Genomic DNA, 27,331 nt, shown 5'->3' on the forward strand with positions numbered 1-27,331 from the left:
CGCTCATCAGGGGGGTGCCACCACAAGAGCACCCCTCCAGAGACAGAAAGTAATGTCCGCCGCTAGAGGAGCAGGCTCGGTTGAGGAGATCAAGGATCTCCCTCCAACAGACTTAAAATTAATCAAGGGAGCAGGAGGTCTGTTAATGCAGACCTCCAATCCTGCTCCCTTGCGATGTGTGGCTTTTTTGTTTTAAAGGTGGGGGGTCATGCTGCATTATTGTCAATGTCTGACTCAATGTATAGTGATAGGGATTAAGCTGTACCACCATCAATGTGTGCCTCAGTATACAGTGATAGGTGTAATGCTTGACCATCGTCAATGTTTGCCTCAGTATATAATAACAGTTATGCTGTACCACCGTCAATGTCTGCACCAGTATATAATGATAGAAGCAGTATGCAGTTTTAAAGTGGGGGGCACATACAGGATCTGCCCCAGGTGCCAAATACTCTAGGTACGCCCCTGGGCAAATACTTTTTCACAACACTGTTTAGGTGTTGCATACTTATTGCTTCCCCCACTTCCCTCCTGTAAGCACCTTGTGGCCTGTAGGGAAGATGTGGTGGGACCCAATCGCCCCATTTTGTGGGACAGATAGCAGTATGGATCCATCAGAACACCGGGCCCTGGGACAATTGCTTTGTGTACTCTGCCATTAATCCAGCCCTGACAATACCTGGGAGCATCCCAGGGTAGGAGGTCTCCCTTCTATGCTTTACAAGGGTTGGGGATAGCCAAACACGAGGGTAAGGCTAGCTGCAGATAGCATTAAAATGGTTGGAGGGGAATAAGGCATCCAGAGGGCATTGCTTAACAATACTCCCCTGCCCCAGAAAAAGACTAGAGTGACCTGGGGAGGCAGTCCAACTGTGAGCGTCCCCAGATATGAGCATGATCCTGATCCTGATCCTTATTTTTGTAAGCAGTCATATATGTGGTTATATCATGGGATAAATAAAGCCAATGTACATAAGATGGTAGCATGTCATTGGTGATACAAAAGAACTTGCCTCCCTTGCACCATATAGGTATAGATTTTGGGAATTTCATGATTGTGAATAAATCACAATTCTACAGCTTGCAAAGCAAAAACCTAGTGTGAAAAGCAGGACTTGCAGGTTATCTGACCTGCTGTTTTCCAACACATCCTCTGGAATATAGCTCTTGTTGTAGAATTGTATGCAGGGAATCTTATAGAAAAAACAAATATCTATCATATGTATAGCAAGGGACTAGAGGTTGCAGTCAACTTATCAACATATGGTGAATAAGATGAAGGGTATACATAACTGTCTTTAGTTTTTCTAGCAATATCACTAGACCAATGGGATAGTTACACTCAATCAGAAGTCATGTGATTTATATCTCATCATCCACAAGTTCTTTAAACTTGGTATATTGCATGATGTAAAAAAAGGTGTGGGGACACAATAATGTAATAGCACTGCCGGGAGATCTAGGTGGGGCATGATGGCACAATAGCACCTACGTGCTCTGACATCACACACCACAAGTGTGCATACACATTATGCTCTCCAAGCCAGTAACCCATATACTGTATATTGAGTCAGATATAATATTATCTAAATTTTTCTTCCAATCCAGAAGGAAAATGAGAAAAAAACATTTCATCAATACACTATATGCTATTTGGCTGTACTGTGTAACCATTTAATGGTTCAGGACTTATGATTCAATGAAAGTTTGAGACACCTTCATTTAATCAGTAATAAACTAAACTGAGCTATTTTGCTCTCACCGGAGTCCATGATGAGCTACCAATTTGCGATTTCTCCTCCTAATCCAGCTGTAGGCCAACATTAAATAGGTCTCAGGGTCTTGGGTGATCTTGTGCAGAAGATAGGTTGGTTCTTGTCTGATGACACCCTGAACAGTGAAAGATTTCATGTTGGTTGAAATGATGTACAAGATCTCCCTCATCTTGTGTAATAAGTCACCAGATTCTAAGCAATAGTAAGAAATACTTTTAAAGTTTTAATAATACTTATATAAAAAAATACTGTCACCACAATGATCCCCACCAGCTAATTTGTTTTATAATAGACATCCATTTTCTATGAGACATGCCAAAACTATTTCGATATTATATTACTTAAGGTATGTTTTTTATATTAAAAAATATGATCAGGTTATATTAAAACTCATATTGACTTTGTGTTTAAACTGGGCCTGCTATCAGAAAACATGTAGACATATACCGGTATATGAATTACAAGAGCACAAAACAATATCTGTATTTAGTATCAACAACTTTTAAAACAGTCCCATAGTTTCTGAGCTATTTTAAAGCAGATTTTTCCCAAATTTTACATTGTTTCGGAGATATTACTGTATATGTATTAGAAACCATATGCAGGAGCAGTTACTTTAACATCCTGTTCTCTTGGATTGCATAATTATTATACCCCATTAAATTATTCCTCCACCTTTGGTAAATTACTGTCCCCTTTTTTGGCAGAGGGTGATTTGTTCGGGCTGACTGTAAAAGGCAGGGGCGTAACTAGAAACCTCAGGGCCCCGGTGCGAGAATCTGTTAAGGGCCCCCCACCCCCAACCCATCTATCCCTTTCTCACGATCTACCCTCTCCCTCCCTACCCCCCCTTCTCACGATCTACCCTCTCCCTCCCTACCCCACCTTCTCACGATCTACCCACTCCCTCCCTACCTCCCCTTCTCACGATCTACCCACTCCCTCCCTACCCCCCCTTTGTAGGTCAGTTACCGTCAACTCCTGTGTTGGGAGCGTGAGGCGTTTGTCTCGGGTGCCGGCGCTTCACTGCTGAGCGCCGGCATATGACGTCATATGCCGGCGCTCAGCGTGACGCGCCGGCACCCGAGACAAACGCCTCACGCTCCCAACACTGCACTCTGGGCAGCGCCGAGGGCGGCAGCAGCGGCAGCGGCGACGGCGGCAGCAGTGGCAGCGGCGACGGCGGCAGCAGCGGCGGGGAGCGGAGGCATCCTGGATTTCTGTCAGTCAGGGGGGCCCAAGAGTTGCCGAGCGGTCGTTTTCAGCAACCGCTCGGCACCCCTTGGGCCCCCCTGACTGGCAGAACTCCAGGGCCCGGTCGCAGTGGCGACCCCTGCGACCCCGGTAGTTCCGCCACTGGTAAAAGGAAAACCAGCACAATGGAACATTAACATGCAACTTTGGTGCCACAGATCACAGCTTATGGAAAGTAATATGGTCAAACAAGTCAGCATTCTTCAAACTTTTTTCCTGTGGCCCAGTGTAGCAACATCATGTATGCTCATGACCCCATCTGTGTCCTTACAGAGGACAGCTGTTCATTTTTGGCCCACAACAATTAGTGTTAAATCCTATTGTACGGTTATTGGTAATGCTCATTACAGTGAGTGAGAGGCCTGGCATGACCCAATACCGGCTCCTGACCTCAGGTTAGAAGAACAAATTATACTGACTGAAGTACAAAAAAAGTATGGTCTCTAGTTAGCTTGAGTGATCCATTTTACAGCGCGGAGGAATACGATGGAGCTATATAATTCAAGTTGGCGAGAGGTGGTGAAGACGTCTGAGGTGACTGCATTACCAGTCACCTCAGACTTCTTCACAACCTCTCGCCAACTGTCTCTATATTTTTTTTTATTAATATTTGTACATTTTGTTTTTACCTGATACAGAAGTCATGAGGTGCAGGTGAAATACCTGTTGGGCAGTCCCACCGTCTCCATATCTTGCTGCTTGGACATCCCTTCGGTTGCCAAGATGTTCCACCTTGCTGCTAAAAACAAGTTCTCATCAGGGTAACTGATAGGTACTATTACAGCAAATATTACCTATGTATATGGAAACATACTTTATTGTTGATATAACCCTTGTCACTCTAGCTACCATTCTATATATAATTTTATTTATCATCACAGTATTCCCGTCTGACTTAATTTCGCTTGTCTAACACTCTAATGAACCTATTCCATCTGGTTTCTACTGATAACATTCCACCAAGGGAACTCCCACATACCTAATTACTTGTTTGTAGCAATCGACTGCATTTTTATTCCAACTAGTACTGCAGGATTTTACTGCGTTTAATACAAATGAATACCTACATTTCTTAAAGAACATCTTTTTTTTAGGAAAACACAGTACAGCATTTTCAGGGGTTAATTTATAAACATATAAAATAAAAAGAGATAATGTAACATCTGAGAATCAAAGGAGGTATGTGTTGCAACAGCACAGACCTTCGTCATTATGTAGCCTCCTTGTGGCACTCTTTGAGGGCTCTTTGGCCGTGGTGGACAGATGGCCATACATCTGGCTATACCTACTACTCCCTCTGGCCACATTTTCAAAACCTGAAGTGTTGGGGGTGCGTTAAAGGGTTAGGGTGGAGTGGGCAGAAGGTGATGGTGCTAAAATCATAGTACTCTGGGCATCCACCTAACCTGCCACACCTTGTCTATAATACATATTTCCAACGCATGATGACATAAGTGCAGCTGATGGCTAGATGTGCACGCGCCATGTTGTTTGCTTAGTCGAGGCCTGCTAGTTGTTGCATCCGTAGACATAAAACATTAAAAAAAAGCTGTGGATTTCATTTTTTTAAAAAAAATGGCCAGTTTAGCAATGATATTTTGATTGACGTGACACACATCACTGTCCCTTTCAGCAAATTCTGTTTATTTACTCTGCAGGCCAAACAGCAAAGTTCAATTTTTTTCACTTCCTGTTCAGTGAATGAAGATAAGATTTACCCAGGAAGGAAAGTGAAGCTTCTACACTGATTTAACCTTATAAAATATACTATATGAGTGGCTTTTATTTATGTGAACGTACACGAGTCCTCATCCACAGCATCACAGCCTTTAATAGTCCCCCCCTTTAAAAGTTCTAAGAGGAACTGTCTGTATGTGAAATCCATTCAGTGTGAGAAAAGCTCTAGTATATTAATCATTTTCAGATACTATTCTTTTTATTATTGTTATTATTGTAATTATTATTGCTATTTTACATTACAGCAGTTTAAAATACACAGGAGAGCGTATGCAGCTCAACACGCCCGCATCAGCCGAATGTGCTTTTGCTTCCAGGGGGACGCTATTGGAGAACGGACAAAAAACATGGCGGCCTCCAGGGAGTGATTCGTGCTGTGTGCCGATACCGGTCTCCTTTCTCTTTTGTAGATCGCTGCCGCATCCTTAGCGCTGGTTTCAGCCATGTTTGCCAAGGTCTTCAGAGTCAAATCCAACACTGTCATCAAAGGCTCGGACAGGTGATGAAAACGATACTCGGCACCAGTATATAAACAGATTTCCTGATGATCATGGGTTATCTGTTTGATTTGCTGTGCTTGCTTATATTTTTTATTATAGGATCCTAGTTACAGTACAAGAGAATTTCATAAGAACCGTAGAAGAGATATTTAACGTTACACACGTATATATATATATATATATATATATATATATATATATATATATATATATATATATATATATATATATACACACACACACACACACACACACGCCTATATCTTTTTTTCTGCTATTGTATTTGTATTTTCTTGTGGTGGGATCTCATATTCTATCCATATTTTTGTGACTTTATAGAAACGCTATTGAGTATACATGGGGGTTGTTTTATTTTCTGTTATTAACAATATTATGAGTCTATAATGATTGGAATTGGCATTTCTTTATAAAACTGCAGAGGACTGATAAAGCAAAGGAGTCCCAACGCTTGCCAGCAGCTTATGGTTGTCATCAAGTGCATTGGCATGTAAAAATAAAAGTTAAATTAAAGGTAACGCTCAACTACAATATGCATATGACAGGGTATTGAACTGCCTATCTCTCACTCTCATCAAATGATGTGCGTGCTGCGTACTGCTTCTGTTTACTCACTATGCAGATGTTTTTATTTTGTATAAAGATTAAGATGATAAAAAAATGACGTTCCAAACTTCATTGGCGTGACACTCCATCCACCATATGCACTTTAATGTGAGTGTCCCCTTTAAGTTATCGGTTTTTTTTCTTTTTGTAAATGCATGGTGGGGTTCCACATAATTCCGTGCTCTCCATTCCCTTGGCTTTCAGGAGATATGTTCGGCTGAACACATGTCCTGGTTGCCACTGCGCACGCACAACACACTCGCCTCCAGACAGCTCCAGCACTGGCTCACATGATAGTTCCAGGGAGATCGAACGAGACCCTACATCAGGGGCATCCAACCTGTGGCCCTCCAGCTGCTGCAGGACTACATCTCCCATCCTCCTCAGCCAGCCCCTTAGCTGAAAGAGCATTATGGGAGATGTAGTCCTGCAGCAGCTGGACAGCTGTCCTCTGTAAGGACACAGATGGGGTCATGAGCATACATGATGTTGCTGCACTGGGCCACAGGAGAAAAGTTTGAAGAATGCTGACTTGTTTGACCGTATTACTTTACATGAGCTGTGATCTGTGGCACAAGGTGGTAGAAGTTGCATGTTAATGTTCCATTATGCTGGTTTTCCTTCAGCTTTCACAGTCAGGACAGTAATTTACCAAAGGTGGAGGAATAATTTAATGGGTATAATAATTATGCAATCCAAGAGAACAGGATGTTAAAGTAACTGCTCCTGCAGCATGCATTTGGTTTCTCATTCATATACAGTAATATCTGCCACATTGGCTGAAAGCATGCTTCAAGCAGCCGAAAGTAGAGCGGAAAAACCAGACCAGTTAGGGGGTGGTGCAATCCAAACGTAAATGCTTTTAATCCTTTTTTTTTTATTTTCTCCATACAGGTTAAACAATGCATATAGCAGTACTTACCATGTTCTTTGATATACATTCTTCATTGGCAAGGCTACATGGGACATACTGTCCCTTTGGTCATTTACAAACAGGAGTTGCCTCAACCTCTGCCTGCAGAGTCTTAATTCATGGCTGCTAAGCCCCTTACCGGCGATCACACCGGAACTCAACCAGATTTCCATCCTGTTCACATAGATGAGGCTTGGCTTATTGAAAAACGACTAGATTTGTCAGGGCCATTTTTTCACCCATACATTGTGCTACCTGATTGGCTAGGAAATGCAGCACAACACTACTTCAGCTGTCTGCGCTCCATGCTATTTTTGGAAGCTTTAAGCTGACAATCGTGAGCATGAAGGGGCTTTCGTGGAGGTCAGCATCCCATCCCAATGCTGAGCAGAGAGAATGGTGGCTGCCTAGATAGGGGCAACGTTTAGACAAAGTACACCACTGAGCGCTCCAGTAACTTTTGTAATGTGACCTACCCTATTCTGTGACCATGACTGTGTTCCTTATGCCTAACCGGCAATCTGTTAATTCATATGGATATCTATGACAATTACTGAAGTCACTAGAGTATTACAACACTGCATTAGAAAACATGATGAATTGTATGAACCAACAGGAAAGTGACACAGGTACAAAAAAGTAAAAATGATAATTGCACCTGCTGTTGCTGCCTGAAGCAGATCGCTCAGTGTGCCTCAGTGTCAGGTCACTCCTAAATCAAACAATGGATGAAGTGTGAAACGCACACATTAGCTAATACTGATGTATCCATGACATGTAGTGACATATCAAACATTGACGTTTCATCTACTTGACTTGTATAAACTCTGTGAACAGATCTCAGGTTGGCTAACAATTGTACTGAATCACACGCTGGCTTTAAAACTTGTTTTTTTTCCCTTCCCAAAAACAAGGTATCAAAGCTCGAGGAGTGACTAATGCAAAGCTTTACTCGTTTCTTGTAGGAGCCAGCCACAAAAGACAGGAACTAGCAGCTGCTGTGCTACTACAGGATGGTCACGTGATGTCGATTCATTTGACCCTGTTGAGCACCAGATGGCACATCAGATGGGAAAACTGGCTCTTTGTAGACCACTGGACACACAAACTAATTATGGTTTCCCTTGCCATTCCAGGTGGCACATGAGAAGAGAAGGCTCCGCCTACCAGGTAGGGCAGGAAATACTATAAAAAAAGGAGACCTCCCCCTTCCTCCCCAGTGTTGTTTCCTGCCCTACTCAGGTAGCGGTTAGGCTGAAGCTTACCTTTCCTTCCTTTTTTTGTTTTCTCGGAGCCCCGGGGGGGCGTCCTTTTCTGATACCCGGCAGCGGTCCCGTGTGGATCCAGGGTTCGTGCGGCAGCCTCGGAGGCTGCAACTCCGCGTGTATCGCGGCAACGCACACGAGGCTCAGTCCTCGTTTTGCTCTGCCCACAGCCCAGGGGGCTCACTGGGATGTATATCCCCGGGCTCCGGTTCACTCCGTCCCGGGGAATCCTCAGAGTGTGGCACGGCAGGAGGAGATCTCTAACCGGCTGTGCCGGTTTTCTCGGCACATGTTCAGATCCCCAATCGGCTTCACTTCCGGTGCAGCGACCCGGGGTCACGAGAGGTCAATTGGCTGGGAATTTCCGGATGTGAGGTTTCCGGCCCTGGGCACCTAAATGCCTCTGTATACAACGCCAGAATGGGTAAGATCTTTCCTTGCTGTTGGTTTCTGCACTGTAGTTTTGCATATACCTCTCTGCTATTGTGCCTGCCCGTGCCTGAGGATTGTCTACTGCCATTTCAAGTAGGTGTTGCCCTCTTTGCTTGGAAGAAGTTTTACGTTGCCTATGCCATTGTTTTCTACAGTTACAGCTTGTGTTTCTTCTCCTCAGTCATGTCTGATAAAAATCAGGATATCCCTCCTGAAGCCTCCCCACATAGGAAATCTGTGGGATAGTCAAAACACAAGCCTGTTCATCCTGCAAAAAGACCCTGCATGACCCTTCGGTCAAAACGTGCAACCCCTGCTCTCGGCCTAAAGAAGTTTCCACAACGGAATTTACCTCCTGGTTGAAGGGGGAACTTCAGTCTACCTTTAACTGTTTTCGAGCCATGGCAAGCCCCTCTCAGGCACCCCTGCAACAACCTTACCAGCAGGGTCCACCAAATTACCTCCCGGTTAACCCGGAAGATTATTCGGCTCCCTTTTGAATATGACTACAGAAACAGGGAAACTCTACTCTGAATCTACAGGAGGACATACCAGTTGCAAAACCAGATCCTTTTCAGGGTCACTCTAGGAAACCGCAGACCTTTCCAGTCCAGGATTCTCTTTCTGCCATTATCACAGAGCAGTGGAAATTTCCTGACAGGAGATTCTTCACATCCTTGAGAACCAAGAAGCTTTTTCCTTTCGATAATTAGAATTCTGAGGCCTGGGAAGTCCCGAAACTCGACACCGCAGTAACCAAGGCCACAAAAAAAAAAAAAAAAAAAAAAAAAAATAGCCATTCCGTTGGTAGACGCGGCCCATTTCAAAGACCCCATGGACCAGAGGGCTGAGGTCTGCCAAAAGGTCTTCTGAAGCAGCAGCGGCGAATTTCGTCCAGCGATTGCTATGGCGTCAACTTCTAGAGCCATTAAAATCTGGCTCCAACAGGCGGTGGAAGACTTTGCAGCTATTCGAGAGACTGAGCAGGTCGCTAGCAACCTGTCCGACACCTGCTTAGCAGTTGATTTAATCTCCGATGCCTCCATTGAATCAATCCGTACGTCTGCTAAAGCCACTGCGCTTTCAGCGGTTTCTAGGCGAGCACTCTGGCTTAAGTCATGGTCTGCTGATAATGCCTCTAAACACAAGCTGTGCAGCATTCCGTCCCAGGGGAGCCTCTTCGGCAGCGATCTCGACACGATCCTAGAATCCACCACGGGGGACAAGCACTGTTTACCTCAGATGAAAGGACCACCTCGTTTCAGATCGAGTTATTACAGAGCTCCAAGAGAGAGAGAGTCCTACAGGCCCTGAACCTCCAATCAGGACTACCAGTCCTTTTCGGGGTAAACCCTATGCAAGAGGGAGATTCCAGAGAGGAAGAGGAAGAGGCAGGGACAGTAAAGCAGGAAGGTCCTGACGCCAGCAGGCTTCAGGTAGAGGGCAGGTTGACCGGTTTCATTCATGCCTGGGAAGAGATCACCTCAGACCCCTGGGTCCTTCGCATCATAGAACAAGGCTATGCTCTGGAGCTTACTCACCTACCTGCCCGGAAATTCCTGCTGTCCATGCCCCCTGCAGATCCTTGGAAAAGATCGGGTTTCTTCTCCACGCTCAACAACTTAATTCTCGAAAGAGCTCTGGTCCCGGTTCCTCATCAAGAGATAGGAGAGGGAACCTACTCCCAAGTCTTTGTCCAAAGCCATCCGGGAAATTCAGGCTAATAATCAACCTACAGGTGGTGAACACCTGTATCAGTTACCACAGGTTCCGGATGGAATCCCTGAAGTCCGCCACAGAGATCAATTCTTCAGGGGACTTCATGGTCACCATAGATCTGCGGGATGCCTATTTACATGTTCCCATCAGAAGAGACCACCAAGATTCCTCCGTCTGGCGGTTCCATTACCTCAAGCGATTCGACATTTTCAGTTTCGGGCTCTTCCGTTTGGAATTGCTTCAGCACCTCGGATCTTCACGAAGCTCATGTCGGTGGTCGTGGCCTTCCTGAGGCAAAAAGGCGTAAAGGTGGTCCCATATCTGGACGATTGGCTCCTCGTAGCGGTCTCAGCAACTTTGCTCCAGTCGCATCTGGAGTTTTTTCCCAGGACCCTCCACGACCTAGGATGGCTAGTACACAGACTCAAGTCACAGTTACTTCCAAACAGACGTCGTACCTTTCTGGGAATTATCCTCGATTCACACGTACAGGGGACGTTTCTCCCTCGGGACAAGATCCCAAGATTGAGGGAATTCACACAAGCGGTTCTCACGAACAAGTCAGTGTCCATTAGAGCCATCATGTCTTGGCTCGGCCTGATGACCTCCTCCATCTCAGCGGTTCCCTGGGCACTTGCTCATGCAAGACCTCCTCAACAGTTCCTGCTGGATCACTGGGATCGCTCCAGGATGTCCTTTCGCAAGAACGTCCAACTTTCCCCCTTCGTTCGGGAGTCACTCGGATGGTGGCTGACAGCCAGAATCTCTCACAGGGGCTCTCTTGGCAGACGAGAGTCTGGGTGGTAATTTCCACCGACGCCAGTTTGAGAGGCTGGGGTGCTGTTATGGGAAGCAATATTACCCAGGGAACTTGGTCTCCTCGGGAATCAGACCTGCACATCAAATTTCTGTTAGCGGTCTGGAGGGCTCTAAGGTTCTGGTCTACAATCCTGCGACACAGGTCCATCAGGATCCTTTCAGACAACGTCACCGTTGTAGCCTATCTGTCCAAACAAGATGGCACCAGAAACAGGCGCCTGCAGACCCTGACCGCTCAGATCTGCCGATGGGCGGAGTTCAGTCTCTGCATTCTCTCCGCGGTTCATCTCAAGGGTTCACTGAATCAGGAGGCGGATTACCTCAGCAGGAACTCAGTACTTCCGGGAGATTGGTCCTTACACAAAAGGGTCTTCACTTTCATCACGGAGAAATGGGGTACTCCTCAGATAGACCTGATGGCCACGCACCTAACCGAACAGGTACAGGAGTTTTTTTTCTCTCTCTCCAGTCGGCCGTCCCCGAGCCCTGGAAGCACTCTCGCAGACCTGGGATTTCGATCTCGCGTATGTTTTTCCTCGGCTTCCCCTTATTTCCAGAGTGCTCCGGATGATTCGAGAAAACCCTCAGTGTCATCCTGGTTGTTCCTTTCTGGCCTCGAAGAATCTGGTTTTCGGACCTTATCAACCTGGCCATAGACGAGCACATGCTTCTTCCTCAGGTGAGGGATATTCTCGTTCAAGGCCCTGTTCTCCACCCAGATCCCTCCCGGCTCAACCTCGCAGCATGGCTTCTGAAGGGAGATCCTGACCTCAAGGGGATTAACTTCATCGGTAGTGGAAACGATTCTCTCCAGCCGCAAGAAAACTACGGCTGCTAAATACCAGAAGGTTTGGGAAACGTTTCATCACCTGGTGCTATGGGCACGAAGTATCCTCTCCACCCATCCATGAGGTGCTACGCTTTTTACAAGACGGCTTTGATAACGGGTTACAACCTGCTACTATCAAGGTCCAGATCTCAGCTCTCAGCAACTGCTTGGACTCCAATCTGGCTTCCCATCCCTGGATCTCCAGATTTTCTAAGGGGATGTGCAGACTTCGCCCTAGGCTCCGTCCGTCGGTTCCACCTTGGGACCTTAACCTCGTGTTGCACCAACTCACCACATCTCCTTTTGAGCCTCTAGAGGATACCTCTCTAAAGCTGCTCACCTACAAGGTTGTCCTTCTAGTAGCACTCGCTTCTGCTAGGAGGGTGAGTGAGCTCCAGGTTCTCTCCAGAGTGGAACCTTTTCTCAAGGTTCTGCCGGACTGCGTTATCCTCCGTTTACCACCGGAGTTTTCTCCCTAAAGTTGTCTCACCTTTCCTTTCGGATCAGGAGATCGTCTTACCTACGTTATGTCCGGATCCCAAGAATCCCATGGATTGGAGTGGAGTCCATGGAACTCCACTCGCTAAACCTGCGGAGATGTATCCTGTCTTATCTCTTGCGTACATCCGCCTGGAAGAAATCCAACGCACTCTTCCTGTCCTTTGCGGGGACCCGCACGGGCAGAGCAGTGTCCAGGGCTTCCATAAGCCGCTGGCTTAAGGACGCAATCACCTTATGTTGCATCTCCGCGGGAAGAGTGCCTCCCTCCGGCCTGAAGGCACACTCGACCAGATCCGTCTCGACATCCTGGGCTGAACTCTCCGGGGTGAATCCGTCTCTCATTTGCAAGGCAGCGACCTGGAGGTCGATTCATACGTTCGTAAGGCACTACAGGCTGAACCTTCATCTCTCTGACGAGTCTCAATTTGGTCGTCGTGTCCTGCAGACTGGAATCCTTCCCTCCCTATCTCGCTAAATCTTCTCATGTGCCACCTGGAATGGCAAGGGAAAGAAAGAATTCTTACCTGGGAATTCCTTTTCCTTGTCCATTTCCAGGTGGCACACTTTTACTCCCACCCATTAAATTTACTTTTGCTTGTCTATTATTTGCCTGAGTCTTTCTTTTTAACCACACTGGGGAGGAAGGGGGAGGTCTCCTTTTTTTATAGTATTTCCTGCCCTACCTGGTAGGCGGAGCCTTCTCTTCTCATGTGCCACCTGGAAATGGACAAGGAAAAGGAATTCCCAGGTAAGAATTCTTTCTTTCTATATGCAGCTAGTTCGTGTGTCCAGCAGGTGGCGATAGCTTCATGGCACATGGGTTTTTTTCTAGTCTAATATCTTGCACAGGAAGCAATTAGTCCTCCACCCTGCCCCCCAGTGCTAGGGCGTCAAAGATGCCGGAATTGGCCATTATTCCCAAGCACCTCTGGCAGTATAGTCTTTTGGCTCTGTAGTATGAAACAACACACTGCTATAGGTGTAGAATCTGCTAAGCAGATATATTGTGAAATTGTGGACCTTTTGTACTGCCAACTTGTGTTGGATTCAAGGAATTTACTTGAACTCAAAGGGTCTTTTAATCTCAGAAAGGAACATGATATTTAATTAATGTGTAAAGTGTTTGTGTCCTGCCACCACTCTTGATATGCTGGTTTTTGAAAAGCATGTATAAAGCCAGTTTGAAAAGGATCCTATGGCAGCAATCTTGCCTTCTGTGGCAAACTACGTAAGATTACAGTATGGCCTTATTCATGAATGTTATAAATCAAGCCAACCATTCTTGTGTTTGATAACATTGCCAAGGTTATTACTTAAATCTAAGTTTTAAAAAACACAATCATCTAGAACCAATAGAATATATATATATATATATATATCTATATATATATATCTATATATATATATCTATATATATATAAATACATTATGGAAGCACCGTCATGCTTGCTAAAAGTGTTTTTTTTTTGTATTTTTTTTGTTTTTTTATTTTGGTAACAAGCTTGTGCATAAGTACTGTAAGAAATAAAAGACAATATTTCAGCATTATTTTTATATTTTATACAGGCGGAAGCTACGCAGCGATGCCAGCTCAGCCTTTCCTACACTTACTCCTCAAAACCTTGCTGAGCTGATGCCTCCGAAAGAAGAGCTAAATATTGTCAAAGTCTATGCTCACAAAGGAGATGCTGTAACCGTATATGTCCACAACCGCAACCCCATCATGTTTGAGCTGGAGAAGAACCTGTATCCATCAGGTCAGATAAGTGTCGGAGATGACAGTAACGTTGGCAATTTTATATTGTACTTTTGTCTGCAATTCTCACAGTGAAAAAATGCGTATCTGGTTGTCTGTGTGGTCCTGCAGTGTGTTGCAACTCTACACAGTTTAGAACTTCAGCGTATTACAGAACATATTACATATAGCAGACCTTCCTGCTTACTTATTGGATGATTTGTGAAACTGTATGTGTAAATAAAAAATGCCATATCAGGACTTAACATTCATCTGTTGCTGCAGGTCTTAAAATCAGATAAATACAACCTCAGACGGGCATTTGTTTATGCAGAGCTCTGTTAAGATCCCGCCACAGCATTTCAATCGGATTGAGGTCTGGACATTGACTGTGTCATTGCAACACCTTGATTCTTTTCTTTTTCAGCCATTCTGTTGTAGAATCATACTTGTTCAGTCTTTTTCTAATTGTACTGTCATGAACTTTAACATTTAACATGCTAACTGAGGCCTGTAGAGTCTGAGGTAAAACTTTTGGATTTTTGGCATTTTCTTAAGGCATTGTGTGGTCTGATCTTGGGGTGAATTTGCTGCGACGTCCACTCCTGGGAAGATTGGCAACTGTCTTGAACGTTTCCACTTTTGAATAATCTTTCTCACTGTAGAATAGTGGACTTTAAATTGTTTGGCAATTATAACCCTTTCGCAGATTGATGGGCAGCAACAATTACTATCAATGCTGATATATTTCTTCCTTGGCATTGTGTTAACACACACCTAAACGCTCCAGACCAGCTAACTGCTAAAACTTTGATCATTAGGAAGTGTGACCACCTCTATGAAAGCCAATTAATCAAGAGCATTTGATTAGCAGCGCCTGTCTTTAATTCCTATGGAAGCAGTGAGGTTGTACTTTGTTTTTTCACACATGGCTTCTCCTTTTTGGCTTTATTTTTGTTGAATAAATCATGACACGGTGTAATATGTCATGTGTTATTTATCTGAGGTTGTATTTACCTAGTTTTTAGACCTGCTGAGAAACAGATGATTGTTGTTATGTCCTGATATGTAAAACCACATTCAAAGAGGTTCTTTCTTTTTCGCACAACTGTATGTATCTAAAACATCCTGAATGTTTATTTAAATATGTCTGCTAATTTAATTATACTATAAGCTCTGTCATTATAAACAGGAAGGAATCAGACAAAAAAGCAAGCTCGTAACTACGTTGTACTCCTCAATGCTACAGAACATTTGCATGTTTCCGTGATGTTCTGTGCAGACTTTCCAGTACATAGTAATTATATTTCTTGACGCACTGTGCATTTGTATAGATCTCTACATGTTGAAAATGGGAAAGGCAGTTGTGAAGCAAAAGCATGGTAGTTGGTAAAAATGCAGAAATCTTGTTAGAAGCTTTGATGTGATTGTCCAACTGCTGTCTTGGTTAATGGTATTTAAGGTTTATGTTATATAGAAACGTGTCTGTAACAACCTCTTACTGTCCACACAGTATACACTTTATGGCGGTATCCAGATCTTCTCCCAGCATTCACCACCTGGCTGCCTGTTCTGGAAAAGTTGATTGGAGGAGCAGGTAAGAAGACACCTTGCAGCCCTTAGGTTCAGTAGGCGAAAAAGAAACCACCATGAATCCGATTATATACTAACTATTAAAAAACAAGACTTCCAGACGACTCAAATCAAGTCGCAAGGTTATTTCATTTATATTCTCGTACTGCAAATAGAATATCGAAGAGGAGATTTCTTGAAAGTCAGCTATTTGAAGGGCTTGGCCTTTCGTAACATATGTATGTTTTTATTTAATTAGCACAAACATGCGTACTTAACATTTTACTTTTTACAGTATAACAAGAGGAGGAGGTACAATAAAGACTCTTTAAGCTCTATGGGACAGGGACCTCCTTCCCTAGTGTATTCATACCTGTTATACCCAGATCAAAATGTAGGTAGACTTACATCATAATGCAATAATTAAACATTGCATTAAACAAGAGAGGGCACCTTTGAATTCTAGATACTGTATGATGGTCTTTGGTAAGTACTGACTAATAAAGTGTTTCTCTATGGAAACAATAACTAATACAAACCGTAAGCAGCCATTGCATCTTAAGTCAACTGGTGTTTGAAGAACACCGTAGGTTCACTTACAAACCAGAGTGTAATACTTCCGTGTAGGGAGACTTAGGTGTAGAGGTAAAGCTTATTTATCAGGTTTTCGTAGATGCTTTCTTACTAGCAGTGCCGGCAATATCGTTTTTTTTTATTATTGGTTATTGAGTATATCAACAGCTATCGCTAGCGCTGATTTATTTTGGAAGCTAGGGCTTCCTTCTTTGAACCATTTTTATTTTTAATTGGTTTATTAGTTTTTCAAAATATAGCAATAAACAGTGCTCAATCTCTTTAACGTTTCCGTACCCCTGTAAATGTGCTTGACGATGCAGCTGATTGTTTTGGTGACTCAGATGGATAATACCAGTCAGTGAAAAATGGTATTGGCTCAACAACTGGCTGGCATTATGTGACGTATCTACTTGTCCAGTTAATATGACATAAGGTGGGGCTTGCATCTCTTTCTCAAATATACTGATCTGTTAACAAAAGAGTGCCTGGCACAAAAGTTGCATGTTGGCATTTTTTGGGCATTTAAAAGGGAGTACTCCTATATTGGAGTATTAAACAAGTGATGAACAATCATGTTATCACACTTCCTTACACTTCTATGGGAGGAGAATATTCCTTAAGAATAGAAACCCAGTCATTTCCTGCCATGCGACATTTTGTCTTTTTCAGATCTGATGCTCCCCGGAGTTGTTGTGCCCTCTTCTGGTCTGCCTGAGGTACAACGGGGCACTCTGTGTGCAATTACAGTAGTGGGAAACAGGTAGTTCATTTTACAATGTATTAATAGTGAATCACACGTCAGTTACCAAAACCTTATCTCTCCCTCAATTCACTTTATAATAGAACAAAAAAAGTAGTTCAAATTTCAGAGGGATAGGAGGCCTGTAGTTTCAAATCAGTGGAATTTAAAGGGAAAAACATAGGTTGTAAGATTACACTGGCCAGGAACGGATTTATTTTGTATGCGTTTTTCACGCCAGATATTTTTACTAATGCCTATACCAAATATAGCAGGCAGAAATAGTGTATTAATGTACATTTTTTTTATGTTAAGGGCACCCGTTGCAGTAGGTATTGCTACTATGTCTACAAAGGAAATGCTAGCATCAGGAATGAAAGGCAAAGGAATCAACGTACTGCACACTTACAGAGATCAGCTATGGTGAGTGGCACCATCTGTGGCACCAATTGTTATCGTCAGACTTTTGTGGTTCTTTTTGAGGTTCAAACTGTGTGCGTGTATATACCTAAGATGGGAAGTGTACTTACTTATTAAATCCTTTAACACGCAAATGTCATCGTAACAGGGCATTTGGTGACAAGTCTAATATTCCGACAATTGGTCCATTGGAGACACCTCTTGCTCTAACGAAAGATGAGCAGAACTATGACACTTCCCAGGTGTCCTTGTCTGAAACCCAGGTTCCAGAAACAGTTTTAGAGAATCTTAACTTGAGGGAGGAAGAGACTGATGTTCCTCAGATGACCCCTGAGGAGATAGAAGATGAACAAGACTTACAGGAATCGGCACCAATTCAGCTATCACCACAAGGTTTGTTCTTCAGAGAATTTAGAAAGACTGTTTCAAATGCATCTGAGCCAGAAGTAAAAAGTGTCAAAAAAGGCTTAAACTTAATTTTGCTAAAATTCAGCCTTATTTGGGAAGTTCAGTGACCTACAGGTTTCCCTGATTTCCTCTCAGGGAAGAACGCAATGAACAGCACAAGGGTTGGAAGATTGTAGGGGAATACCAAATATTTGGCATTCGTTCGCTAAGGTGGGACTTATTAAAGCAAGCTCGGCCCTTGTAGGACAAACCTACACGGGCTGGAAAATTTATTGTGCGTTTTCAAGTCAGTTATTTAAAATATATTATCCTACCTGCTAATCTAAGCCTTTGTGATTGCTTTTATTAACGGCAACTAGGATTCCCCACATGGCTGGAGATTATCTATCTGTCAGGTCTATATACCTACAATAAAACCATTGCTTATATATGCTTAGCTACATATAATGTGTGTGTCTATCTAAATATAGATGTGCCTAGTTCAAGAAATTATTTTGCCACCCTGCTTGACTCCTTCAGACTTAGGCTTTTAACTCATTAAGAGCTCCCTCTGTTTATACTACAGAGACCATGGACAATTTGCTGAACCAGTGCTTCTTTCACGCTTTAAAATACAAGGTGAAGAAATCCGATCTTCCTCTTCTCACAAGCACATTTCTCCGGAATTATCTGTTCTCCTGCTGGTGAGTCCTAACATTTTGCGAGGTTTCCACCTACCACCAGAGCAGTGGTATTTTTAATTTTTTTTCTTACCTGGTTTTGTGTAATAATTTGACATTGTGACAGGTCACATCACTGTTGCACATGGTAGAAGCAAAACTACAAACAATTGAATAGTACATTAGCTGTTAAAATGAACTAATTTCTTATGTTAACAGCAATAGTCCTAAATCTTATGAATCCTATCATTTTTAAGGGGACTTTTGTCATATCATTATGACGTAATCAGTGGTTACAAGATATATTTTTAGGGTCTACAAAGACTCCAAGTAATCTCTAGTCATGATGGACTGCTGTCTAATAGAGGTAAAACTGAAAAATGCATACATGCATACATAATTTCAGAAGAAAGACCTGCTTACCTTAAAAACAACCATTTATGTGGGTAACCTAAATGGAAAGGCAAGGCTAAAAATGCCTCTGTGCTTAACAAAAATATATAGCACAGCCTGCTTGCTTAAAGGATCCATGTGCATATATTTTGGTAATTTGGATATTCCTATACAGCAGCACAAAGATCGGTTACAATGAATTGTGAATTAATGATTTATTATGTTCAATTACTTTAGCCCCGAAGGACAGCAAGTCGATATTAAGAAGTCCAGTTATAAAAAGGTAAACTATCCTCAATCCTCAATCCGCAAGTGTTCTTTTAATAGATGTGTGTAGATACAGTAGATGTTTTTCTTTTTTTAATTGTGTGAAGTTAAACATCACTTCCATAGAAGAATGCACATGAAATATTTTTTTAATATGTAACCTTCTAAAACTGAAAAAAATTAAAAACTTACCATTCTACAAAGTCTTCTTTCACCATCTAAAATGTCATGCCACTGATTGGCTGCTTAAGCAGTCAGTCAATGGCAGAACTATACTTTCAATTAAAACGGTGTGAGTATTTATAATGTAATAATAAATAATGTAACAGCAAAACACACTCTTTAAAGAACAGGAAAGGTTTATTGCATCAAAGACAAAAGAGCTGTGAATTAATAGCTGCACAACAGGTCTTTTTATTACTCCCCGGACAGGGCAGTGACTTCCAGTGCTTATTTGAATGGACAGTGGTCCAGGATCCAGCAAGTGCTGCTTGTAGACACTATATAAATACTATGCCCGTCACACTATGACCATGTGCCAAGAAACCAGTAAAGCAAGCAGAAAGAACGGCTGCATGAGCCATAGAAAAACAGCTCCCCTCACAGTTTATATAAACTCACAAAAGTATCTGGACACCTGACCATCATATGTATATGAGCTTGTTGGACATCCCGTTCCAAAAGTATGGGCATTAATATGGAGTTGCCCCCACTTTGCTCTATAACAACCTCCACTCTCCTGGAAGAAGACTTTCCACAAGATTTTGGACTGTGTACATGTTTAACTAATGTGAGGTTGGGCACTGATGTTGAATGAGAAGGCCCGGTTTACATTCCAAAAGGGGATCAGGTCAGGGCTATGTGCAGGCCACTTGAGTTCCTCCACAACTAACCCATCAAACAAGGACTTTATGGATCTTTCTTTGTGCACAGGGACACAGTCCTGTTAGATCAGGAAAGGGCCTTACCTACAATGTTGCCAGTTCCAGAATGTTTAATGCTACAACATACTGTATATAGACATTTTAGATGTATTTTGTATGCTTCCAACTTTGGCAAATGCCCTTTCCAGTTCAAACATAACTGCGCAGACCTCTCTAGTATTTTCTCTATGCTAGGGTGGAACAGCATTAATAAGCAGTGCAGGTAAAGGGGAAAGACCTCATTAGCTTTCCAGGACTGGGTCGGTGCGCCCATTAGAACACATGTATGTATTCTAATTGTATGTGTAAACCTCACTAAAATTAACTGTCCTCTTCTAGCTTTCAAAATTTTTGCTGACAATGCAGCAGCGCAAGATCCTACAAGTGAAGGAACTCAGTAAAGGTGTGGAGAGCATTGTGGAAGTAGACTGGAAACATCCAGAGTAAGCGCTAAAAGGAATGTAATGTTCAGTCATTGAATTCTATGAATGTGGAAATGGTAGACAAAAGGCATGATGATGATAAACATTCAGCTACATTCCAACAGTATAGTACTGTAAAGAATGAAAGTTGTTCTGTCCCTTTTCAAGATACAGGAACTGAAAACACAAGGGTTCACTTCCTGTATCACCGTTGGATTACCTATTAAACACTTCAGGATTTGGTTGCCACTTTTGATTTAGCTATTTGATTATATATTTTATTGATCTTAGGGATTGTATGAGTGACATCTCACCCGAGAGGATGCAGTCATGTTAAAACAGTTAGAGAATCTTGTGAATCAATACAATATAAAATGAGCAGATGGACATCTTTTCTTCCTGTTACATCAAACATGGTAATTTATGAAGATACCATGAGCGTATCATACACGCAATAAGAGAAACATAGGAAAAGTTACTAACCTTTTATACATTTCTGGTGTGTATTACCATCATTATCTGTCACAGTCCTACTTTCACCCCCCATAGTGCCCAACACAGTGCACATTTTTGTCAGATTGTTTTTTGCTTTACCTACACTAGCACTTAATGCCGGTGAAATTCCATTGATTTGTATGATTAAGTAGCATAAAGGGTTATTAAAATCATTTGTACTCCAAAACTGTTGTTTTTGACAGCATCCGAGCATTTGTTCCACCAGCTTCTGCTCCAGAAGCTCAGATTGCAACGGAAGGCATGGCTGAGGCTGGGGAGAAACAATATCAGCCTCCTGAAATTACTTCCTTGTATGGAATCTCTGCAAAGATGATGCCTCTGTTTCAGGATACAGGGCACAGGTGAGAAGCATATTTTGTAATCTGGACTAGAGCCCTGCGCGGGACTGCTTTTTTAATCCCGCTCCCGCAATGTGAGTGTACCGCTCCCGCCACATTTGTGGCCAATCCCGCCCGTTCCCGCCACATTTGTGGCCAATCACGCCCGCCTCCTTACCTGATTTCCTGCGCAGTCCCGCAAGTTGTTCCCTCACAGCGTCTCTTCTCTTGCTCCGCCCAGGAACAAGGCAGAGTCACAGGAAGTGACGTCACATCACGTGACTCCGCCTTGTTCCTGGGCGGAGCAAGATAGGAGACACTGTTATGGAGCAGCGAGAAGATAGCCTTGCGGGACTGCGCGGGATTACCGGGACCCGCAGGTACAGTGCCTGACCGCCCGCTCCCGCCCGCAGCCCCAGCAAGACCGCCCGCAAGTTTTTTGGCGGGTCCCGCGGGACCCGCCTCCCAATGCAGTCCTCTAATCTGGACCCTTGTTCTAAGTCGAAGTAGGATACCTTTCAGTATAATCTATTGTGAGAAATGAATTATAACATGAATGCTGGTTATTTGAGCGCTAACTAGCTGATCTCAGTAGTCCTCTTCTAATTGTAAGTCCTCTTCATCATTAGCAAAGCGCAAACTCAGGAAAAATTGGATAGGTTGCAGCAGCCAACTCACTTGGAAGTTTAAAGCCTATATTAATGAATATATTTTCTTATAATATACTTTACTTCACAGAAAGGGAGACCTCCTCACGCAGAGTGATGTCAGAAGCATAATCATTACATATGTCAAAACCAATGAGCTGGTGGACCCTGATAATAAGAAGTAAGTGATGTTTTCAGTGTTGCCTCTAGACCTAAGCCTTGAAGCTACAAAATAAAGAAAAAAAGGACAGGAAACATTTTCTTTTGGGGTCTCCCTTGACCTTCTCACACAGTTATGTGAGGGACAGTGAGGTCTGTAATATAGCTTCATCACAGGCCTGATGTCATACCTTGGTTCTCAGAGTCACAAATTATTTTGGCTCTCGCTCTTGTCCATATTCACCTGTTGGCTCATCCAAAGGCAAGGAAACAGTGTGGGAGGAAGCATAAAGTAAAAGGGGGGAATTGTAAGGACAAGAGAAACAGAGTTCTACAGGGGACTGTGTATGATTGATTATTTGTATGTGCACGAGAGTCTGTGCCCCAGAATGTATGAAAAGTCTGAATGTATGAAGTAATCATACAATGTGTTGGATCAATGATGTTTAATCATGTCTTTAAGGAGGTGTAGATGTATTTGAAAAATTGAAAAGTATTATAACCTTGTAGTATAACCTTGTTACAATATAACCTTGTATGCTTGCACACAGAAATAGAGATGCTATTAAGAGAGAGCACTGAAGGATGGCTTGAATGTACTTTTTCAAAGAAAGGTAGTCGAGTGTCGGCAGAATTTCAGTACATTGACTCAGAATCAAAACGGCATGTGAAAAGAATGTTGGCGTAAATTACTGTGTTGTGTAATTGCTGTACCCGATACCCATAGTAAATTTGTTTTTTATTTTCCTTCAGTTTTGTTAAGATTAACCCTGTGCTGTGTGACTGCCTTCTGGACAAATCTGAGTATAATGACATTTCATTTCTCAAATGGGATGACCTTCTCACAAGGTAGAGTGCATAGCGAGCTAGCTGAATCGTCAGATGCTTTTAAAGGGTGCTACTCATTGTAATTACTAGACCTTTTAAACACAATTTATTTTCAGGCCTTTTGATATCATACATATTCCTTGATTATGTATTCATTACAGAAATCCTAGAGGGTTGCAGCTCCTGAGATCAGTCGTTCTCGCTTTTATAGAGTAGTTTGCAACCTTTTGAATTACATTTGTTATAATTATAAAAAGACTTGGCCTTTTTCATTGTGGTAAGCAGTTGCCATGCAGACCTGATTATATCTACATTTCTATGATCCTTTTTTTTAACCCCTTCTGACTAAAGGTGCTTAGACAGGATGCAACATTCACAACAGATCACCTTCCCTGGGCGCTCTCCTATTGTTCGGAAGGGAAACATTGAACCCATTGACATCAGCGTGGCACAGAGGGGGTCAAACAAAAAGGTTAGTTTCACAAGATATATCACAACATAAGGAGCAATAATAATAGACTTTGCTAATGCCATCTTTTTGTGACCTGCTATGTACACTCTTCTTATGATTAACCTATAAGAACAAATTACAATGATGTAAAATATTGCTGTAATTCTGAATGCATGGCTATTTATGCAGAGGTAAACTCACAGCAATGCTCAGTATTTTTCCCCCAGCTTATTGTGTTTGTTAGCAGAATGACTTCACATTTGTAATGTCCCTCACCCCATACAGGTCACAATATTAAAGAATCTGGAGCTGTATGAAATTGACCCTTCTTCAGTTGCCAACATTCTGCAGCAGCGAGTCCAGGCCAGTGCCACTTGCTCCCTTCTTCCAGGGTCAAAGGACAGGCTCCAAGTGCAAATCCAGGGTAGCCAAGTGTCTCATGTCGGCAAGCTTCTCATAGGTGAGTGCAGGCGTTGTGTGAATGGACGGAGGGCCTATTTAAATTTCTACATCAGCAATGAAAGAGGCAGTTGGTGTGACAAATAGTCAGTGTTTTTTTTCACATAATAGGCCTCCAGTATGATATATCTTATTCCAGTTACCCCCTGTTCCAACACTACAGTACCCGTAAGAAAGGCCCATCTCTCAAGGGTCTGCAATGCATATCATTGGTTGAGGTAGCCTTTGTAAGATTAGGTAAGGAAATAATTTTACAACCGGAAGTGGAATCGAAAATGCAGCCCCTCGACTTTCCTGAAGTCAATTTTCAAACTATAAGGTTGTTTTAATTATGTCCAATTTAGACATATGATTATTTATAATGTGTGTGTATATAATATGTGTGTGTGTATAATATATATATATTATAGGTATATATGTATGTCATCATCCGTTTGTTATGTGTTTGCAGAAGAATTTAAGATCCCACGGAAGTATGTGACCGGCCTCGACTTGGCAACCAAACCTGGCAAGAAGAAGTGACACAAAACCAAAAATTATTTTACCAGTTATCCAGTGCTTGAATTGGGTTAATTCAGCCCAGCACTGGATCCATCAGCAACCACTAGTAGCTGGTTTAACTGCCTTTTGTGAATCAAACATCACTTACCCTTAGGTTTTAGTAGTTTCTGTGACCCAAGAAGGTTCTTATTGGTACAATTCATTAAGCATTTAAAACAGTAGATTGAGGACTGCGTTCTTGTTGTTATGTTTACTGGCAAAACATATTGAAATTGACTATTATGACCACTTGTCATGCTACATGTAATTAAACTTGAATCAGGAGAAACAAGGGTTTACTAGACCGACATTTTCCCAAGATAAATCCATTTAAAGGTGCTGTTCCACCTCCTCTGCCGAATTTATGATTACATTTTTTAAATGCAGCAATGTAAACATCATTCCTAGAACGGTTACAAGTCCAAATCCTTTCCAGAAAGAAATATTTAATGATGTAAAAATGTGCCTAATTCATTATTTTCACGAGGGAATGCTTGTAATGACACGAAAAAGCCGGTACCAATACGGTTTATGCAAGTTTTTTATGTGACAAACCTTGAGAGGAAATAATAACATGCCTGATCTAAGGTTTGTTTGCTTAACATGCTAGAGAGTCATGTTTTGTCTAAGTGGAACACCACCTTTAACAGGAACAGAAAGAGTCTACGTACTTGGGTTCAAGAAATAATTATTGAGAATTTGAGATGCACCCTAGCTATGGCGTTTGTGTCTAGACAACTAGGTCTGTGGCTTATGTTGAGCTCTACGGTTTTTAATGATTACAACCTTATTTTATAAGGCTAAGCAGAAAATGTAAATAGACATATATTAAAATATCATTAGTTTTTTCTAGCTTCAGAAGGTAGAGCCATCCACAGATCAGAACCTGAACCATGCTGTGGAAATTGTAATAAGATGGTACTTTCCTTGATGGAACATACCATTTTAATTTATTTTTTGATACATAGGTTTTTATGGCCGATAAGAATCATTTGGTTTATCTAGTCTGCCCGTTTTTTTCTGATGTAAGGACTGAGACCTTAATCAGTACTCGGTCTTGTCTTAGATTCAGGATTGCTTAATTCCATGCAGGTTTAAATCCCATCACTGTATTGGCCTCTACCGCTTCTGCTATGATGCTTGTTCCTATTATCTACCGAGCTGTCAGTAAAGTTATTTTTTTTTCTTTCATGAGTCAGTTTTGAAAACATTTAAAGCTCCATAAGAAGAAAGAAATCACCCAAAGTGAGTTTCATTTTTAACATTTTTGGTGTACATTTTTATATAATTGATTAAAAAAACCCAGCTCAAAGGCACATTTGCGGCACCCTCTCCCTCAGGTATCTCCCCAGAAGGTACCCCAATAAACCCAAAAACATAAATAATCATGAAAGGGATGTACTACATTAGTCAAGATTTATTTTTAATATTTGAAGTCATTTTAAAACTCTCTTACTATCCTTAACGGTATAGGGAGAGGTGTTAAACAAATAGGCTATCATTTATAGTTTATATGAATTTTATTATATACATTTGTTTTTTCCAATACATTTTAATTTTCTACAGTCATTTTACATGCTCACTTTCAAACACTCTGTTTAAGACAAGTTGAAAATAAATTAAAATAAAAGCAGCAGCACATGCTGTGTTCTCCTGCCAGCAGATGGCATATTTCTTTCTTATATCAATAGAGCCAAAGCGGCTTTTTTTTTTTTTTTTTTTTTGAGGTGCAGGCGGACATACAACTGCAATAAGCAAGGCGCTGCCAGCAGTGGCACACATTACATAAAGGGTTTTGGTCGCGCTAAGCCATGATCACTGTCACAACTGGTTCACAAAGTCTTATACTGGTACCATATCTGGTTTTCAAAAGCATTTCAGTACTCCCTACCTTGCCTTCAATATACACGCTATAGTAGGTGCTACTTTAGCATGTGTTCTACCTGAGCTTTTCTACTTTAGCGTACAGGCTTCCCAAACTGTAGCATACAAAAAAACAGTGAACAGTATTGATTTATATTTAAGTTTTATCAATTATATTTAATTTTATGACATATGAATAAAACGTATTTTCTTTTCAATCCTTTAAACAATATGTATGTCCTTCGGAAATGCCCAAAACAAATCTGCATCCTTTCTAAGCACTTTCCCAACAGCTCATTGGGAACGCCTCTCATTTTCTTCAAAATGCATATTTTGGCATCCAACTACGATTGTTCAATTGCTTGTGTTTTTACTCCTGTCACAAGATCCACATGATTTTCTTGATGGTTCACTGTAAAATGGCTGTAAACAGTGGCATTTAGATTTCCATATGCAGGCCAGGCATCAGAATGAATTACGGAACCTGTTTCTCATTCACATTATAGCAGGTTTATACTGTTATACTGAACAGTTTAACAGTAGACCACAGATTACCGGCAGACTGCATGGTAAAGTAGCACCCTATAATGTTCTGTAACTATTTCCTCAGGCCCAGCCTATTAGTAAATGCATTTTAAAAATCATTCACACACCTCATCCAAAGGTAGGTGATTGGAAAGAATGACCTGGAATAAAGGTGTCACAAGTGTGAAAAGAAACTGGAGGATTGCATCATTGTATAAAAGTTTTTGAAGTTTTTCGTTATGTGAAAATTCACACCAAAGTATATTTGTGTTTTTGTGGCAATTATCCAGAGTTACTATGAGTTACATACACCTGATGTATTTGAAAAGTCTGGTTATAACATTTATGCATATCTTTATGCCTATTGTGCTCCTGTGGTACTCTTTATAAAGCAAATACTGTAGAGCAGCACTTCACCATGACTTCTCAGCAACATGTGAAATGTGACCTGGAAAAAAAAGTCAGATCTTACAAACTGAGCCTTTCTCTGCCTTTCTGGTATGTGCCTAGCTTGAAGTACCATGGGCAACATCCTCAACAGCTT

The 27,331-nt window shown here is 42.0% G+C and overlaps 1 protein-coding gene across 1 annotated transcript; it reads left to right on the forward strand.

Moving 5' to 3' along the window:
* Window positions 1-5,002: 5,002 nt before the first annotated feature.
* Window positions 5,003-25,583, forward strand: EIF2D (eukaryotic translation initiation factor 2D). The gene is made up of 15 exons (XM_053454421.1): window positions 5,003-5,265; window positions 13,935-14,125; window positions 15,617-15,700; window positions 16,921-17,011; window positions 17,306-17,413; window positions 17,559-17,803; window positions 18,384-18,501; window positions 19,108-19,153; window positions 20,400-20,503; window positions 21,181-21,339; window positions 22,054-22,143; window positions 22,875-22,970; window positions 23,301-23,421; window positions 23,686-23,860; window positions 24,311-25,583. The coding sequence occupies exons 1-15, from the start codon at window positions 5,210-5,212 to the stop codon at window positions 24,379-24,381; spliced, it is 1,755 nt and encodes a 584-aa protein (XP_053310396.1). The 5' UTR covers window positions 5,003-5,209; the 3' UTR covers window positions 24,382-25,583.
* The last annotated feature ends 1,748 nt before the right edge of the window (window positions 25,584-27,331 follow it).

This window comes from Spea bombifrons, chromosome 2 (genome assembly GCF_027358695.1).
Source record: "Spea bombifrons isolate aSpeBom1 chromosome 2, aSpeBom1.2.pri, whole genome shotgun sequence".
NCBI classification, from domain to species: Eukaryota; Metazoa; Chordata; class Amphibia; order Anura; family Pelobatidae; genus Spea; species Spea bombifrons.

Coding starts and splice junctions, on each gene's coding strand:
- EIF2D (XM_053454421.1), top strand. CDS start 5,210: ATGTTTGCCAAGGTCTTCAGAGTCAAATCCAACACTGTCATCAAAGGC. Junction 19,154..20,399: donor AGAAGTCCAGTTATAAAAAG/GTAAACTATCCT, acceptor GTCCTCTTCTAG/CTTTCAAAATTTTTGCTGAC. Junction 21,340..22,053: donor TTTCAGGATACAGGGCACAG/GTGAGAAGCATA, acceptor TTTACTTCACAG/AAAGGGAGACCTCCTCACGC.